This window comes from Notolabrus celidotus, chromosome 11, assembly GCF_009762535.1.
Source record: "Notolabrus celidotus isolate fNotCel1 chromosome 11, fNotCel1.pri, whole genome shotgun sequence".
Taxonomy (NCBI): Eukaryota; Metazoa; Chordata; class Actinopteri; order Labriformes; family Labridae; genus Notolabrus; species Notolabrus celidotus.
Window position 1 is genome coordinate 25,881,696 of NC_048282.1, and position 18,466 is coordinate 25,900,161.

The 18,466-nt window shown below is 39.5% G+C and overlaps 2 protein-coding genes and 1 long non-coding RNA gene across 5 annotated transcripts in view; 1 reads left to right on the forward strand and 2 right to left on the reverse strand.

Moving 5' to 3' along the window:
- The window catches only part of plcg1 (phospholipase C, gamma 1), a 38,518-nt gene extending 38,112 nt beyond the window's left edge, over positions 1-406 (reverse strand). For 2 of the 3 annotated variants that reach the window (XM_034695228.1, XM_034695230.1), the window contains exon 1: positions 64-404. The gene's annotated coding sequence lies outside the window, so the exon portion shown is untranslated. Of the gene's footprint in view, positions 1-63 lie in introns of all 3 variants that reach the window. The other variant, XM_034695229.1, reaches the window with a different exon arrangement.
- LOC117821159 lies at positions 335-10,423 on the forward strand. The gene is made up of 3 exons (XR_004632916.1): positions 335-509; positions 9,982-10,178; positions 10,320-10,423. It is a non-coding gene; the product is annotated as an uncharacterized LOC117821159 (long non-coding RNA).
- top1 (DNA topoisomerase I) lies at positions 2,304-18,452 on the reverse strand. Its single transcript, XM_034695237.1, has 21 exons — positions 17,681-18,452; positions 17,371-17,395; positions 15,403-15,499; positions 14,839-14,977; positions 13,188-13,243; positions 12,992-13,099; positions 12,826-12,916; positions 12,633-12,718; positions 12,400-12,515; positions 12,194-12,315; positions 11,984-12,106; positions 11,717-11,904; positions 10,754-10,898; positions 10,302-10,445; positions 9,968-10,153; positions 9,338-9,406; positions 9,086-9,200; positions 6,701-6,828; positions 6,484-6,578; positions 6,167-6,316; positions 2,304-4,037 (listed from the first exon to the last, which is right to left on the reverse strand). Exons 1-21 carry the CDS (start codon positions 17,711-17,713, stop codon positions 3,935-3,937), a joined length of 2,319 nt encoding a protein of 772 aa, XP_034551128.1. The 5' UTR covers positions 17,714-18,452; the 3' UTR covers positions 2,304-3,934.
- Positions 18,453-18,466: the final 14 nt, after the last annotated feature.

Consider the following 18,466-nt stretch of genomic DNA (forward strand, 5'->3'; position numbering starts at 1 on the left):
AAACAAAAAACAACAAAGCCAAAAGTAGTCAGAGCTTTTCTCCCTCTTCTGTTTCAGCCTTACCGTGCGGGCAAGAATCAAGTGGAAAACAACACGTCGCAGGGGCTGCTGTATTGTACCTAGCGCCGCAATCTCGGCCCAAAAAGCACATCTCCAGCGGCTGCCCCCTCTCTTCGTCTTTCTTCTTCTCCGTGTTCCCCCCACACCCCGCTTTCCCGTGATTAAATCATCGTCTGGTCCTGAAAAGGCGCAACAATCCCAGTTTCCTCGTCACCCCTCCGGAGGTCCATAGATAGAGGCAGTGAGACAGCAAGGACCGTGGTAAGACTACGCAAGTTTGTCTACTCTCAGATCCTGCCAGCGCAGGCCCTTCCCCCAAGCCGACCACCAGCTCTGTCAATGTCACCACAGGCAGGACGCGTTCATCCGCTGAAGGTTTTCACAATAAGAGCTGTTCCAGGGGCTAGGGCACTCTACCACAGACTACTACAGTTCAGGTTTACCTGAAGGTAAGTGTAGGAGATATTTGTTTATTTTTTTTGTATTTAGTTGTTCATTTAGTTTACAATTAATAAGTAGAAATAGTTGTTTGATTTTTCTAAACTTATATTTTTTATCATTAATTTAACCCTTCTGTCAAATCGACCCTTTTTCAAGTATATTTTAGGCAATACATTCCAAACCAGCTAAATGCAGCATAAAAAGCTGGGCAGCATGTGACAGAAGAGGAGTCGTGTTAATTTATCAACATCACTTCTTAAAAAAAAAATTTAAAACAAAATTTAGAATAAAATAAACAAAAATCTTTATCATGTAAAACTATTGTATTTATATTTAGGGCTTTCCAATGTACATTTAAAAAAGTTGTAACATGAATTTTAATGAAAAACGAGTGAGTTATCCTCATTAAACCATGATCTGTGAGAATTAAAGAACACCAATGGACCCAATCTTGATTTAAATGGTTAGTTATGGAGTTAAAATGGGGGTTCAGTTGTTGCAGCAACACAGACATAAGTACAATCAAGAAAAAGTTCCAATTATTAAAATAAAATAAGTAAAAATAAAAATAGATAAATAAAGATCAAGTACAATTTACATATATACAATGTTACAAATGGAATTTAGATAAATACAAATGTTACAAATGGATTAGATAGTGGTAATTACAGGCAGTATTAAAACCTGTTTTAGTAGTGACAGGTTGACATGGTGTGGTTGGTAATGACAGATTAAGCGATATAATACATAAATATGGGTATATAATATGAAGTTGTAGTAAACAATAATAATGTAATATAACATAATATAATACAGCAAAGATAATTACATAATATAATGTACTTAAAGATGGTGTCTTTACCCTTGATCAAAATGTAAATCTGTCCAGTTTCCAGGTCATGTTTGTTTTTCTTTCAGATTTCAGATAAAACTGAGAGGATGTGGAAGATTCCCTTTAATGCATTATGATGTAATTTCTCTATATCCGGTTATCCTGCCTATGTGCCGTTAACTTGACGCGGGTAGTAGCGCTTGCTCTCGGCCTCTTAAAGAAGCAGGCCCTTTACTTTTACTGTACTTTACAATTTAGTAACAAGCATCTGTGCAAATTGCACCTTATTGCAATTTAAAAATAACTAATTGAAGCCCAAGTAGTTGGTTGTATTCTTACTATCATTCTTATTATTATCAAGAAGTTGGACAATTATTCTTACTATGAAAACATCCATTCCATGTTTCTTAACCTACAACGATATTATGGAAAATGTAGAAAAAAGGTGCTATTACGAAAATAGCTCTTGTCAATCGCATTTCAATAAAAACAAATGTATATGCTGTATGTTTTATTCTACTGTCCATCATATCATGATCTCAGGTGTCTCTTTTTCGACAAAATATCAGAAAACTGTCCTGATTTGTTTTCCATATGTCTGATGAAGATAGACTTCAGTACCTGTTTACTCACAAAGTGTTCCAGTTTGTTCCGTTTGTGTTAAATGCTGTTCAGCAGCATAGTAGCACACTCTAAGTCTGATTTAGTGCTTGTTATTGTCAAATGTCTGAAGTGTACCACTATGCTTTTTAATTACTTTAGGTCATTGATGGACATGGGCAGTATTGTAACTGCTCTTCTTTCTTCTTTTTTCTTTTTCGTCTTATGTTGTTGCTCCTATTTTGTTTTGTTTTTGTAGTGTCTTGTAAGTCCATATGGGCTGAGCACCTTTTCTGTGCATGATACGATGAATAATAAATAAACTAAACTAAACTAAACTAAAAAACTATAAAAAAGTGTGGACAAAAAGTACAAGGTTGATGTTTTATTCGGAAAACTACAAAGCTTAAAACAATAAGCATTCAACTCATCAGAAGTTGTGTGATACATGATCAAATAGCAAGAAATATTAATGACATAAGTTTAGAGTGTCCATTCACATTATGAAACTCATTTAAGGAGGACACTTCCTGCGTAATCACAGCATTACAAAAAAAACAAAAAAACATCACACCACAATGACAGACTTCAGTGATCCTTTTTGGCAAAATCCACATCCCTCTTAGAAACCGTGTCTGTCACAGACTCTTTTGGCTCTTGCACACAAAACATTATGCAGTACTTTAGTAAGTTTCAAGTAACAAAGAGTAATGTCACATCTTGTTCATTGCAACACTGAAAACGGACACTGGAGTTGCATATGAGCGATGAAGAGCTTTATGTTGACAATGCATACAGCACACATTTTATAAAACACTTGATTTTTTTTTTTTATGGAAATGTGACAACAAATATGTACATCCCTGAAATAAACAGTGAAATCAAACTACATGGAAAAGTACGATGACATTCAGTGTGCTAATGATTTATGAGCATAGTGCTGGGGGTTTCTATTTTTCACACTGTCACCAGTCGGTTTCCTTATTTCATTATACCAACCTATCACACTTAAATCCAACAAAATTCATCCTCTTATCTCTCATGGTGTCCCTCACAGTCTCCCACACAAACATCAACTCATTCATTATTCCAAGAGAATATAGAATCTCTCATTAAGTCTGATGGCTTACAAATCTCAGTACAGTCATATCCCACGAAACATAATACTTAAGGGATCATTATTGTTTGATCATGAGCAGAAAGCTGCAGCTACATACACACTACTATAACTTTGCTTTAAAAGAGAGATGCCCTTTGGCAGGTTGGTCAAATGGGTCAGGAGTTATGTTCTTATAGTCACAACCAAACCATATATACATCACAATTATTCAACAGCGGTCACAGCTCTAACAAAGTCTTCCTCCTTCCTTCACAGCCCTGCAGTAACCACATAGTGGAATTTTTTGACATCAACTACGAACCATCTTTACCATCAAAGGCATGAATAGACAAGGTCAAACCATAGACTGTATATATAATGGACAGCGTCGCTTCGCCTTTTCCCATTGTACGGTTTTGAAGCCAAAATATCCCGTTCCAGAAAGTTGACATCTTGTAAATTTTCTGCAGCCAGTCTGCACAGTAGGGAATTTGTGTCTCCACTGTAACAAGCTCCGCCCTATAGCTTACTGTCCTGAGGTCCTACGGAGTTTCTCTCTATGGCAGCTGTCAGTCAAAGTAAAACCGGATGTAAAACCCCGTTTTTTAACCTTTAATAACTAACGAAAGAGAAACTTTTCAGAAAAAAAAGGCCTTGAACACAAAACAGTCAAATAATAACTACATATCACCACTGCATACGGATGTGAGAAACATTCGTACGACATGTATTTATTTTTAAAGTTTGACCGCAGCCCCATTCAAATGAATGGGAGAGACAGAGTTTTTGACCTATACTGCAGCCAGCCACTAGGGGGAGCACTTTTTGTGGTAGCCTCACTTTGAGCCGAGCGAGCTGAAGTCCATTTTATATACAGTCTATGGATCAAACATAAAGTGTGTTTAGAACTCATAGTCCTTCTCAGCCATGTCGATAGCCCAGGCAAACTTCTCCCTCTGGGTTTTGTTGTAGATCTTCTCAATGGGAACGGACCATTTCTTACACCTGGCAAGAAGGAGAGAGACAAAAAAATTAACATTGTTAATCCTCTCAATGGCTGCATCACTGATCACTTTAACCATATAGGAAATCTAAGAAGACTCAGCATTGTACCAGTAGCAGTACAAGCAGATCTAAGACATACTCTATAAGCAATAGCTCAGTTCTAAGAGGTGTTCTGGTCATAGACTGTATAAAAATGGGCGTAGTCTCAGTGACGTCACCAACTGGTTTCTGAGGGAGCGTTTTAAAGGCCAAAAGAGGCAGTTGCCAGATTACAAATGCTGACTCCAACTTACTTTTGACTTCTCTTGAAAGTTCCCCTGAGGTAGAAATGTGGCTATAGCCTAGCCGCCTACAGACAGCTATATCCCACTAGTCAGTCAAATTAGCCACACCCCTTTTCTAAGAATTCAAGTAACAAGCTATTGAGAAAAAAAAAAAAGTTTTTATACAAGGCCTCAAACATTTTTGATTCAGCTGTGAAAATGGGCATTTTAATATGGACTCTAAATGGCTTTGCAGCGTTTTTGGAGCCAGCCTCGAGTGGACACTGTAGGAACTGCAGTTTTCTTACACTTGTGCATGACTTCACTTTTAGAAAGCAATGCTATTAAGTCAGTGTACATACAGTTGTGCTCATAAGTTTACATACTCTGGCAGAATTTGTGATTTTTTGGGCCATTTTTCTGAGTATATGAATGATAAGAAAAAAACTTTTTTTTCACTCATGGTTAGTGGTTGTGTGAAGCAAAATTTTTATCAAACTACTGTGTTTACTCTTTTTATATCATAAATACAACAGAAACTACCCAAGAAACCATAAATTCTGCCAGGGTATGTAAACTTATGAGCACAACTGTACATAATACCAGGTCTGTGAAAACTGGTTCACCCCAATGTAATGCATTCATTCGATAATGGTTATTGATTATACATGTGCTTTATCTGTTACAACACATTCAAGCTTCTGTGGTAAAATGCTCACTAGAAGAAAGTGGGCCCTCCTGACAGAGTACTGGGAAGTCATTTTCAAGTCCTGTTCATTTTAGTGGTCATGTAGACAGAGCAAGACACTTTATTTATTTTGCTGATCTTGCCCTTTATATATGTAAATAATATTTTCTGATAAAAACAACCTCATCCATCTTCATTCATTTCACGATGAATCTTTGGTTTGGTAAATCTAAAAATAGCTGTTTTGTAGCGTATTGTTTATCACCTTTTCAGACACCTACTCTGCAGCAGAGGTGACAGGCATATAGAATAACAAAACAGAGATAATTAGTATTCTCTCAGATTGTTTTGTTTGCTTTTGTAGCTAATATGGAGGCATCAACCTCATTTTAAAACTCCTCACAGGAGTGTAAAGGAAATATGTAACAGCTAACAAAACAAAAAACCAGACAACTTTCCTTTTCACTTCCGGCACATATGCAGCTGTTATTTAGATTTATCCAGGTGAGTTATATGGACATTTCTGAATGATTAAAAAAAGTATACTCCAAATAGCATTAACCTGATCTAACTCAATGTTTTTGTCTCTGTCACATTTACTCAAACACCTACAACAACGGTGTAGAGCAGGTTCCCATGCACCACCCTACAAGCGGGGACCCCATCGCTTACGCCTTACAATCAGGCAAAACATGGTGCATTCCTGTATCCATTGTGCTTAAGGAGGAGGCTCTCCATAAATAGCTGTGGGGCATGGGTTATGGAGGGCGGACTGCTGTCCCCCCGTCTCTCTCTGGGCTGGCCTGCCATTCAGTCACAGACAGCTTCTCATTGACTTCACACATGGAGGAAGGAGTGCTGTTTGGGGACGCTCCCTTACTTTCAGAAACAAACCCCATTGTTTCTCGAGCTCACACGCTTTTCTTCCTCTTATTTTCCTTCTGCAGCCGTTAGCTTTCTGCTTGTGCTGCTCCTTTTCCTACTATGCAAGAGCATTTCCTGCCTTTCTGTCACCAAGGTAGATATACACCCACCCACCCTCCCACCCACAGAAAGACAGGACTATTAAACAGTAGGCGGTATACTTCTTTCGATGTAATTTCTGTGAAAGTTGTAGCACCTATGATCGAATAATCGTCAGCGGTTTGTGAGTAACATCTACTGTGTGGCATAAATACCATGCAACAGAGATGCGTGGATCCAGGTAGTTGAGCTTAGAAGTGCCCAAAGCGATCTGCTTGTTCTCCTCTCTGTCTGTGGCCTGCACCTGGAGCTTCATTAGCTGCTCCTCTATCCTCTGGACAGCTTTACGCTTCATCTCCACAGTCCTGAGACACAGACAGACCGACACAGGGAGAATTGAAACCAAACACAGAGACAGAACAAAAGCCTGTACGAATTAAACTTTGTGGCCTTTCATCCCACTTGAGACTAGGAAGTAAAAGTAAATAAGTAACAGATAAAAACTGTGACAGACTCTTGCACTGGTTCTTACTTTTTGCTCTTGTCATCATGGGAGGCCTTGTGGTCAGCCTTTGCAGCCTTCAGCTGCTTCTTGGCTGCTGACAGTTGATTCTGTTTCTCGTCAATCTGCAATCACAGCACTGAGTGAGGTCATTTTGAAATAAACAAAAAATTCTCTGCAATGCAAAAAAAACATCATTACTAAAGGATAGAGAACAAAACAGCAGAACAGTTGAGCAGAGGTTTACCTTGGTCTGAAGGTTCTGCATGGACTTCTCAAATGTCTTGGGAGGAGCTCTCTGGTGATTACAGAGGATTGCTACCGCACGATTGGCTCGGTTGTATGACAGGATCTTGGCGGGGATGCTGTCATCAGCTGCATCACACAACAAAGAGAGAGAGGTAATTTAAGAGGTTGAGGTTTGGAAATCCTGACCCACATTTTACTGCGGTCACTCTTACTAAGCTACTCTCAGACATATTAGTAAATAACATATTAAGTACATGATGTTATTGTTATTTGACAAGATCTGTCAACATGTCAAGCTCATGACTTGACTAAGGCTACGTTCACTGCAAGGCTTAATGCTCAATTCAGATTTTTTTGCTCAGATCCAATTTTTTTGTTTGCCTGTTCACATTACCATCTATAATGTGACCTGTATCTGATTCCAGTGTGAACTGTTTGCGGCTCCAAACTGCCCCGCATGCGCAAAAGAACAGTAACAATGACGTCACATGCAACTGTTTCACAAACACAAACATGGAGGAAGTCAGCATTTTCGACTTTGTTACAAAGTTTTTGTGCAGTGGGAGCCGGAGAATGAATGACCAGGTGCGGAGCAGGTCAAGTATAAAGAAAAAGAGAGGCTAATTGCTTGTTTTGGCTTTTTGCGGAGCTGTGGCCGCAAATATGATTGAAATGTCTATGTGGATGAGGACAAGGAGTCAGAAGTGGTGGGTCTGCGACGTTAATAGTTTCACAGAGACATAGTTTATTCTAAACTTTCGGATGTCGAGAGCAACTTCCAATTACATCTGTCAGCGGCTCTCCCCAAGACTCCTTCGGCAGGATACTCAATGGACTTGCTCCATCGTTGCTATCCTCCATTTTTGTAAGGCAACCCCCCAACCAGAATTGTGACATGTGTGAAAGTATCAAATGCGCATGAAATTCACCTTGGTCGTTCACACTGAGGTCGCATTGAAAAAAATCAGATCTGTATCTGATTCAGGACCACATATGGAAGTGAGATTTGAGCGTTCACACTGCCTCTAAAAAAATCTGACCTGGTCACTTGACCCTCAAAAAAATATCGCATTTGGGCCACTTTTGCCTGCAGTGTGAACATAGCCTAAGAAGTCTTCCAGTTGACTTGTTTACACTATAGATCTGTAAAGTGGACTCATTATATTTGTTTTGCTAGCTATACCCTACTATCTTAAAGGTGACATATTATGCTCTTTTTCATCAAAATATATTGGTCTAAGAGGTCCCCCAAACATGTCTTTAAAGTTTATTGCTCAAAAAAATACTTAGAAATCAGATTTTGGCATGCCTGTAAACCCCTCTTTTTCAGCCCTGCTAAGAACAGGCTGTTTTCTATGTCTGAGCCTTTAAATGAGAATGAGCTCTCTGACCTACCCCTTCAGGAAGTGGATGTGCCCTCGGCTGTCCAGCACATTGATCTAATGTTTACATGTTGGCTGAATATACACGGCTGCTCACAGACCCGCGCTACTTCATCCCTCTGAATTTGATCCAGAATCTGATCCTGACGGAGAGGCGCCTGCAGCAGGACCTTTCTGAAGGATTGGTGACAGATTTAGTGTTTCTTGTTGTTTTATTTGTCAGTATGTCGACATGTGTCTTGGTACACAGCTACAAACATGTAGCTACCTGGCTATGCTAACTAGCGCTAGCACTTTTCCATGAAAAATAAAAATCATCCACTAGATCTTCAAATCTGCAGACGTGGGGAGTAAAACCGACCTTTGTGTTTATTAAGACAGCCTACAACTAGCATGCCTCCCTCCTTAGCTCCTTGTTAGCACACATGTGTGAAGGTCATGAAAAACGGAGGAGGGGTTGAGTTGTATTTTATACAGTCTATGGGCTGAACAAGCTCCGAGCTCTGACTTCCGTTACAGACCGGGTGTCGTTGTGATGTATGAAAAACACTGTTTCAGCACACATTAACAGAAAGGTGGAGAAATCAGAACAGGGCCGGATTGGATTTTTTTCCTTTTCGGGGGATTTGTAGACATGCCAGGGACACATATTTCAGGTAGAGAACCATTAAAAAGGCGATTTTGCATGATATGTCACCTTTAATGCTAACACACGTTTGCTGTTTTTCTCCTACAATAAAATCAAGTAGAAACACCTGCACAGTCTCTTTTCAAATAAACTTGAGACATGTTTGTGCAATCTAAACAACCAAAAATGTATCTTAAAAGTCATCAGTCAGACTTCTTTAAACAATATGAAAAAACAAATACCCAATTTCATCTGGTGATATTTTTCTGTTAAGATACCCTTCCAGCCAATCATGCATGTTTCTGTGACTCATAGTTATGTGAGTGTCATTCAAGTGTGCAGCATGTGACTGGCTAAATCTACAATTACTCACAGCAGGAAAGTTCTTTTAGCTGTTGCTGCAAGGTGATGGAGGCGTTGTAGGTACGAAACACCTTTGCTGTCAGGCCATCCATCAGCTCCTGTAAGTGCTTGTTCAGAATAGAAGTCTGCAAAGGAGACGCAGAGTGAGAAAAGCGAAGAAGGGTACAATTACAGAGGGGGGAAAAAAGAAAAGAGTGACACAAAAGCAAGTAGAAAGAGTTCATTTCGCCTTTGGTCTTATAATAAGGAGTGTGTTTCTTACATTCAGTCTGTCAAAAAGGTCATCTTCTGGCTGCTTGTTCTCCATAAACAGCTGTAGGTTTTTGAAGACCTGAAAAAAAAAAAAACAGCAACGACTTATTTAAGATTAAATCACTCACATTTGATACTTCAGGCTTGCAGTGTTAAAGGGGCGCACAGTCACATTTCTGCCAGCTGGGGGTGTTAAATTATTTCTGCTGTGGCAAGTCTTGGTGGGTTATTACAGTTCAGTGCATCTTTTGTGCACACTTCTATGTGTGCGCCGGGATGCAGAGAGAAAGGTTACCAAGTAAGTTGTGCCTACGCAGATTGTAGAAAATGTTACTTAAAACAGAACATGTGTAGCATGTGTGTGTGTGGGGAGGCGCATATGTGTATTTGTGTCTTTACACTCCGGTAATGGCAGGAAATGGACCACCCTCTAAAACAGGGCTGACGGAAAGCTTTTAGTGCCTGATCACCTGTCTGTGCAAACATCCCCCTCAGTGTAGCAGCTCCTTATCTCACAAACACTGAATTCACATGCATGTCAAATACACACCCCGTACATAAGTCTCATGAAAGCACACACAATCACTGTTATCCATCTTGAATGTATCTTTTGCTTCTCTCTCTCTCTCCTCTTTCTTACCCTCTTCTCCACAGGAATCTTGTTGTAGTAGCGGATCGAGTCCTTCCCTAAGAAGTCAAACTCCACCACGTACTCCTGGTCGTCCATTTTGGGGTACAGGTTGATGTGCTCCACCCGCAGTGAGCAGCAGCCAACTGTGTCGGCTGTCTCCCCTTCCTCCTTTTCATTACCTGCCCTTAGTGCAAGCTACGGGGGAGGAAACACCAAACATGTGAGACATAAGATTCCTTGTAACCAATACAATTATGGAATGAAGGTCTGTTTTGAAATTTAATCAGTCAATATTAATGTCATCTGTATCATGTCATTCATATATAGTTTTGTTTCTTCTCACCTTGTCAATGAAATACAGCGCAACAGCTCTCTGCCTGATCCTCATCTCTTTGGATTTCCAGTCGTCTCTATACTGGGTACGGATACGATCCACACACTTCTTTAACCGTCGAGCAGTCTCATATTTCTGCCAGTCCTTCTCCCCCTGCAAACACACACACACGCACACGCGCGCGCACACACACACACACACACACACACACACACACACACACACACACACACACACACACACACAGTTTTAATGAGTAGGAAAAAGATGGCCGTATTTTCGTCCTCAGCAGATCACTAATAAAATATTTACATTTATAGATAGGTTGGCAATGGGTCAGGATTAATGCCTTAAGTTAGAGGTGTGTGTGTGTGTGTGTGTGTGTGTGTGTGTGTGTGTGTGTGTGTGTGTGTGTGTGTGTGTGTGTGTGTGTGTGTGTGTGTGTGTGTGTGTGCTGGTACCTTGATCCTGGAGCTAGGATTCAACATGATGTACTTGATGGAGCCCTGGATGTTTTCTGTCCAAGATGCAAGCCAGGTGACCTTGTTGTCATGGCGAACCTCTTTCCATTTTGTCCCCGGGGGAGGTTTAGGTTGCTTTGAGTCCCTGCAGAAAAAAAGAGGATTTTACTATAATCAGGTGCACAGTGTATTGACAGCTTTTCTTCAATGTTGTTGCATTTCTCAGGATGCACTGTTGTTTAATCTTTCTGACACTGTAGTTAGGCATAGGCGCTACTTTCAGACTTCAGGTGAGTCTACTTCTTGTAAAACTTGGGTCTTTTTCTCCTGAATGCACCAGTTTAAGACTATCCTGTGCTGGAAACACTGAAGCTATGAGACACAAATGCACAGAGATACTGTATATTGCTGCCCAAGACAGCCTTCCAGCAGGAGGGGGTTGACATGTCCTCCCAGGGCCATGTTATTGTTTGCACACACAGCGTACTCTGACAGGAAGATTACCTTTGACACAGTGCCGGCATGTGTGTAAATGCATGTCAGCAATACACCTGACATACAAACCACTTGTAGCACATCTATTCTTCTGATAATACTCTGAGATGACAAGTGAGTGCTACTATCAAGCCCTCTGTAAACTTTCTCTCACACATAAACACACTGCCTGTGGTTGTGTTGTGGTTTGACATGCCAGGGATGTAAATTAATAAATTAATAAATTCAGCACAGCGGTAAGCAAATAGTCAAAAAATAAGAGATTGAACAGAGACAAAGAGGCACAAAAAGAAAAGCACACGTTTGCATCAGCTTCCTTCACATGTCCCACAACGCACTGTCACATGGCCTCATGTAGAGTGGTTTGACAGCACCACCTTGTGGAGAAAACCTAAAGTAGACACAGAACTAGCATTACAGGCAAAATGGAAAAAAAAGTCATAGTGTGACTGTAGTAAGGTTACCAACTTGCTACAGTTGACAATGATGTCCTGAGGTCTGATGCGTCGTTTTAGCATGCCCATCTTCGGATGATCGCCTCGTCCACGGAAGAGGCCCGGCGGCTCGATGCGGAAGTTTCCGATCCTCTCTTTGTGGTTGTCCATGATGCAGAAACCATACTCCTGGAGGATTCTCTCGTTCTCCTCTTTGTTTCTCTACAAAGCGATTAAAACTACAATGAGGAATGTTCTGGTGTTCTAAGGGATAGAAAGGTAAATATGAAGGTAGGAATACCAGTTTCTCCTCCTTTGACATCTGTTTCCTTGCTTCAGATTGGGCCTTGAAGTACTCACTCATCTCGCTGAAGTTGCACTTGTTTAGGTCGGTGAGCTTTGACTTTTCCTCTGGTGTCATTTCCTAAAATAAAGAAGGTATCAGCATAATGTCCAGCTTTTTAACTCAAATTCAAAATCATTTCTTTTTGAGCATATCTTATTGACTTACCTTCCTCCAGTCTTTGTAGAAGTTCTTCCTGAAGATGTCTTTGGTGGTGTATTCGTGATCCAACATCTTGCTAAAGAACGTAGCTACTTCCTCAGCAGGAGGACTAAGTTTCATGTGCTTACCTAAAAATACAGAAAAAACCTTTCTGTAGTTTTCAACCAAGAGAGAAATTAAAAACAGCATTATTTGCATGAAAAAAAACTTACCATCATAATAAAATTTAACTTTGTCCGGTAAAGGCTCATATGGTGGTGCAAAAACTGGACCCTTGTGCTCAAGGAAGCGCCATTTGGAGCCATCTGTGGATCTTTCCTCCTCCCACCTGAACAGCATGAGCAACAACAAAATACAAACTCATGAGAAAAGAAATCAGCGCACTGTCGTTGGTGTTCAATGACTTAGGAAAAAAACAAACAAAAGGTTCAATTAATCCAATCACCATTTCCACTTCTCCTCTTCTTCTTTTTTGCCTTTCTTTCCCTCTGTCCCCTTTTTGTCTCTTGTTTTCTTCTTGGGCTTAATGTCCTGAAACACAAGAAGAGAGCAGAATAAATGTAGAGAACAAAATTGCAGACACTCCGGCCTGGAAAATGTGAATGTTTTCATTAAAATGTAACCAAAAACGAAATAACCTCTTCTTCATCATCCTCTTCATACTCATATTTCCTCTTCTTGGCCTTTTTGTCATGCTCTGTCTTGACTTTTTTGGGCTTGTATTCAAAGCTGTAAACAAACATAGTTATGTAACTGGATCTAAGTTTACAATAATGACAGGGACATTAAACATTTGTATGATACCCACTTTCATCATCATGCTCTCGTTTGGAAGTCTTATTGTGATGGGGAGAGGGGTAGAACCCGTTGTCTTCTTCAGGCTCACTTTTAATTGTAGCAGGACTTGTCTCTCTAAATCAAACAGTGTGATTACTTCAAAGTTAATACATCATGATTTGTTTTGTTCACATACGTACAACAAGAAAGAGATGTTGTTTACCTTACATATCCATTTTCTTTCTCCTTTTTTGGCTTGTCTCCATGCGATGATTTGATCTTTGAAAACAGTGACAATATGTTAGCATCTCTACCTAGTTATCTTTGTCGCATCAAAAATGTCTTCAACAGTCTACACATTTACTAACAGTCAGATGAACTCTAAAGGCATTTAAAGCCATACATAGCAAGAACAATAGCAATTTTATTGATAAAGCACATTTCATTACAAGTAAGCTCAATGTGCTTTAGATGGAGAATTCAAAAAATAAAAACATTTTTAAAAACCAAAACAATAAAAACAATATATACACACAACATACATAAATCACAGCAAACAAACACATGCAGTCAGTCACAGCACTCATTAAATCATTCATATGATTTAGAAAATAAATATGTTTTGAGTCTTTCTTTTAAAGTTGAGACAGTAGTGATGGACTTTAGGTCAGCAGGCAGTTTGTTCCAGAGAGAAGGACCACAGTAGCTGAAGACCCCTTCACCAGACTTTGACTGTACACTGGGTACACTTTAAAAGTCTTCCACCTGCTGACCTAAGGATCCAGGTCGGGTAATACACTGTGAGCAAGTAGCAGGTCAGAAATGTACTGGGGAGCTGAACCATTGAATGTTTGATGAACTAGTAATATGATTTTGAAAGTGAATCTGTATTGAACGGGGAGCCAATTAAGTGTTTTGAGAACTTGGGTGATATGATCAAATTTTCTTGTGTGTGTCAGGATTCTAGCTGCTGTGTTCTGAATGAGTTGGAGCCGTCCTATGGAGTGTTTGGATAGACCTGTGTACAGTGAGTTGCAATAATCTAACCGGGTTGATATGAATGCATGAACTAGTTTCTCGGCGCCAGTTTTGGATATGAATGATCGGAGTTTGGAGATGTTTTTTAAATGGTAAAATTATGTTCTTGTTATATTGGTAATGTGGTATTCAAAGATAAGTTCAGAGTCTAAAATTACACCAGGATTTCTGACTTGCTCACAGTGTTTTAAAGAAATTGAACTTTGATGTATATGGATGTTTTCCCTCTGGGTTTTGGGGCCGACGACAAGTATTTCTGTTTTGTCTGGGTTATGTTTTAAAAAGGTCGGAAGACATCCAACAGTTGACATCATTTATGCAGTTCAACAGTTGGTTGACAGGACCGAGATCGTTGGATGAGGGAGATATATAACTGTGTATCGTCATCGTATGAGTGGTAGGAAATGTTGTGTTTTTTAATGACTGTACTGAGTGGGAGCATTTATAAATTAAAGAGGAGGGGGCCAAGGACTGACCCTTGTGGAACCCCTGAGGTAACATGTAGCACAACAGATTTAAAATTGACGATTGAAACGTAAGACTGCCTTTCTTTTATCTAGGATGAGAAACAGTGGAGAACAGGACCTGACAAGCCAACCGAGTCATGAAGCCTTTGAATTAAGATTGTATGGTCAACTGTTTCAAAGGCAGTTGTGAGATCAAGCAGGGCTAAAATTGTTGTTTTTTGAGAATCTGTGTTGATTGTAAGATCATTAATGACTTCTACCAGTGCTGTTTCAGTACTGGGATTTGCTCTAAAACCAGACTGATGGGTATCGTATGAGTCGTTAGTTGAAAGATAATTGTAACACCAGACAGAGAACCCATTAACAAACCTTCTCTTCTCTCTTCTTCTCTTTGTCCCGGTCTTTCTCTTTGTGTTTTTCCCTGTGCTTGTCTGAGCTGCCGTCACTGTGCTTCAGCTTCTCTTTGTCTTTGTCTCTGTGTTTCTTCTCAGAGTGCTCCTTATGTTCGCTGGAACATAGAGACCACACAGGTCAGAGGTCAAGTGCAAGGGGTCAGGCCCAGATGCAATCATACAACAGATAACCATAACAAACAATGGCGGTAAGATGAACAACTGCCAGGCTAACAGAAAACATGATTCTGTATTTATAAAGGTATTTTTGCTGTGTCATTGCACTCATCAAAAATCCAGTTATGATTCCCAGAACTGCAAATATATGCAGAGATTATACAGCTGGAATAATGCACTGTGAGGACAGCAACACGTTTAATAAAGGTAACACTGGGATTCACAATTGAATAAACTGTTACTAGATATTATAAATTAAAGTTAGCATAAAGCTAAATAAACATGTGTTGTGAGTTGATTTGCAAAAACGTCAACTCAAGCTTTGTCTAGAATTTCTAATAAGAGAGGAAGCAGTAGATCTTACCTGTTGCTGTGCTTTAATTTCTCTCGTTCTTTGTCTTTCTTGTGGTCTTTGTGTTTGTGTTCCTTGTCCCTGTGCTTGTCTTTGTGTTTGTGAGTGTCTATGATACAAAGGGGAGATCAATTTGTCAAACAGTATTAATAAAAACTGGGGTAAAAAAAAAACATTTAACTTGCCATGTGTGACATCAAAATAATCATTGCAGTTGGATTGCTTTTGTATTTGTTTGTAATTGGAGTATTATTTACACAAGATGCAGTCACCAGAGTATTATTTTTCATCCTACTTTTAATTAATTTTAACACAATATTTTCTTTCAGCAGGTACTTGAAATTTAATTTTAAATGCAGGCTTAGTAGTTTCTCTTACAGTTGTTTTCGACTGCATAAAGACTAAAATCAAAAATATTACGCAATTATCAACCTTTCACTTAAGCAGCAAAGCTTTCGATTTGCACCACTATAAGCACAATCACACTGCAAAACAACACACACAGTGATTTGCAAAACACTAAACACAGTTGTATACAATAGACACCGAAGTATATCATGATGTCACTTCCTTGCAACTCCAAAGCACTGACTGTCAAATGACCACACCTATGAGCCGATTGGTTAAACACAGCCACCATGTGCGCAAACACATGACTGCTTAACTGTAGACACAACAATCAGGTTTAAGCACTATAAAAATGCAGCAGGTGAGTTCACCTGCAACTGGGTCCAGTATTTTATGTTTGTTTGATATTTGTTGAGCTTACAGTGTTATGCACACTACTGTAGTAGCATAAAAACTGGGACATGTTTTGCTGTGATTCTTTTTATATTGACATGTTGACTGATTTGGGTATATAGCCTAGAGAGAAATAAATGATATTTTCATCAGTCTGCAGTGTTGGTCTTGTGTAGTGATTGGTGAATGTATTGTACATTTGCACTTTCTCTGTGTACTTCACTTACAGTACTCTTATCACTGAGAAGTAGAATTAAGTCATATGAAACGTGTGTTTCATATAGTAACAAATGTGTTTTTGATAAATTAGTGTATGTCTAAAATGTCTAACACTCTCAGAGGAGCCGGCCAAATGGTTAGACAGTACTAATTCCACATCAGTCCTTATATTAAAATGTCTCCTGCTGATTGACATCCCTCCTGAGGCAGACCTTACTTGGCTTGATCATCACCTCGTGGCTCCCTGTTGTCATGGCACTATAATAAGGAGTATTATCTGCTCAATAAAACAGTAACACACATCCCACTTATTATAAACCAAATACATTTCCACAGAATGCCTTGCAGAAAATTAAGCCTCTAAAAGGAAAAGTAGAGCTCCCAGTTCTGAAGAGTAAAGGGTTACTCTGGAATTGAAGCACACAATTTGTTAAAAAAAAAAGATGACTGCTCATGGCATTTGCTCTTAATAATGTAGCACAACTTTTTATTTTTGAGACATAAAGTTTTAACTCATTTGTGGATAAATATTCCCTATTGGCTGTGCAGATAAATGTCTCTCAGATATGGAGGCAGACAGCTGGTGGTGAGATACGGGCGGGGAGAGGCGATAAGCTCCCAGTTCTCGCCTCCATATCACGGCAGACAGTTGGCTCTGTGATCGGCGCCCTGGCTGTTACACACAGAAAAAGAAAATGGCGCAGAGACTAAGTCCTCAGCCCTATTTCTGCCACTTTCAGCTCCAAATTTCATCACAATTGCACGTTTATTTGACCAAACTAAAGCATGCAAAATAAACACGATGCCAGGCCCTGTCGGAATACATCAGCAGATTAAAAACAGAGGGTGGTAAATGTACATTACAGACCCTCTTTTGAACAATAGCCGCAAGAGTGGGGAGCAGAAGGGACTTAGTCTCTGGGACGCCATTTCTGTCCTTTAAAAACTACAGTAGACAGACCATGACTCCGATTAGATATCTAAGTCCATATGAACAAAACCCCTCATCAGAGGACCTACCGCTTCCTTTGGATCCGGAATTGACCTAGAAATTGTAGAAAAATATATTTTAAATATATGAATTTTGCAAATGCCGGTAGCACGGATATTCAAGTTTTAACTTGCATGCAAATTTTATATACGTGCATTTCATAAAATAACTCAAAAACTCCACATAATTCTTCAAGTTTTACTAAAACTAAAAAAACAACAGTACAACTTATTACATTGACTAATAACCTTTGTATGATAACATGACGTTTATTACTGATCAGCTGTAAGGAATTCGACGCAAACACATCAAATGCAGAAATGATAGACCAGGAGATACCTGAGAGTCTCCATGTCCGTGATCTCCGCTCATGGTAAGTAGTTTTGTTTAATAAAGCAGGTGAAGTTATCTAGGCAGACAGCTGTTCAAGATGCGAGCTCAGGGAACCCAGACTGGAATGGAGTCCCAATGTTTCCTCACTGCGCATGCTCACACCAAACTCAGCCCTGAGCGAATAATATAGTGGTCCCTACCTGAACTAGCATCAAAATGTCATATCCGTTATCTGAGCCTTTGACACAATTGATCATTTTATAACACTTCAAATTTAGTCCAACTGATTATGTCCCTATGTGCCTCCTACAAGTGCTTATCAATAACACGGTGCTTTAGGGGTTTGGGTTGATAGGAAGCTGAGGCTGAACTTTATTGATCACAACCTGAGAGCAAAACACAAATCATCCAACAAAGTTTCACTGAACAAAAAGCAGTAGAAAATTTAATTCCGTTTACAACATAATTATACAATCAGGCTTCCATTATCAGTCTTCACATGATTAATCCAGCATTTAATATAAAAAGCACATTCACACAAAACACATACTGTATGCACACACATTCTACCTACAATCTCATGTAATAGCATGGACCAAACAATAGCATAACTCTTTTTAAAACAATCTGTACAAGGTTCTTCATCCAGTGAAATTCATAAGCTGGGACATTGAAACCGATATCCATTGATTCACAGCAGGAAAACAACATTTACAGTACAGTTCACAGGCTATTTAGACTTCCTTCGTTTGGCCTGGGTTGGGCTCGCTCCAGTCTCTGTTAAAAAAGAGA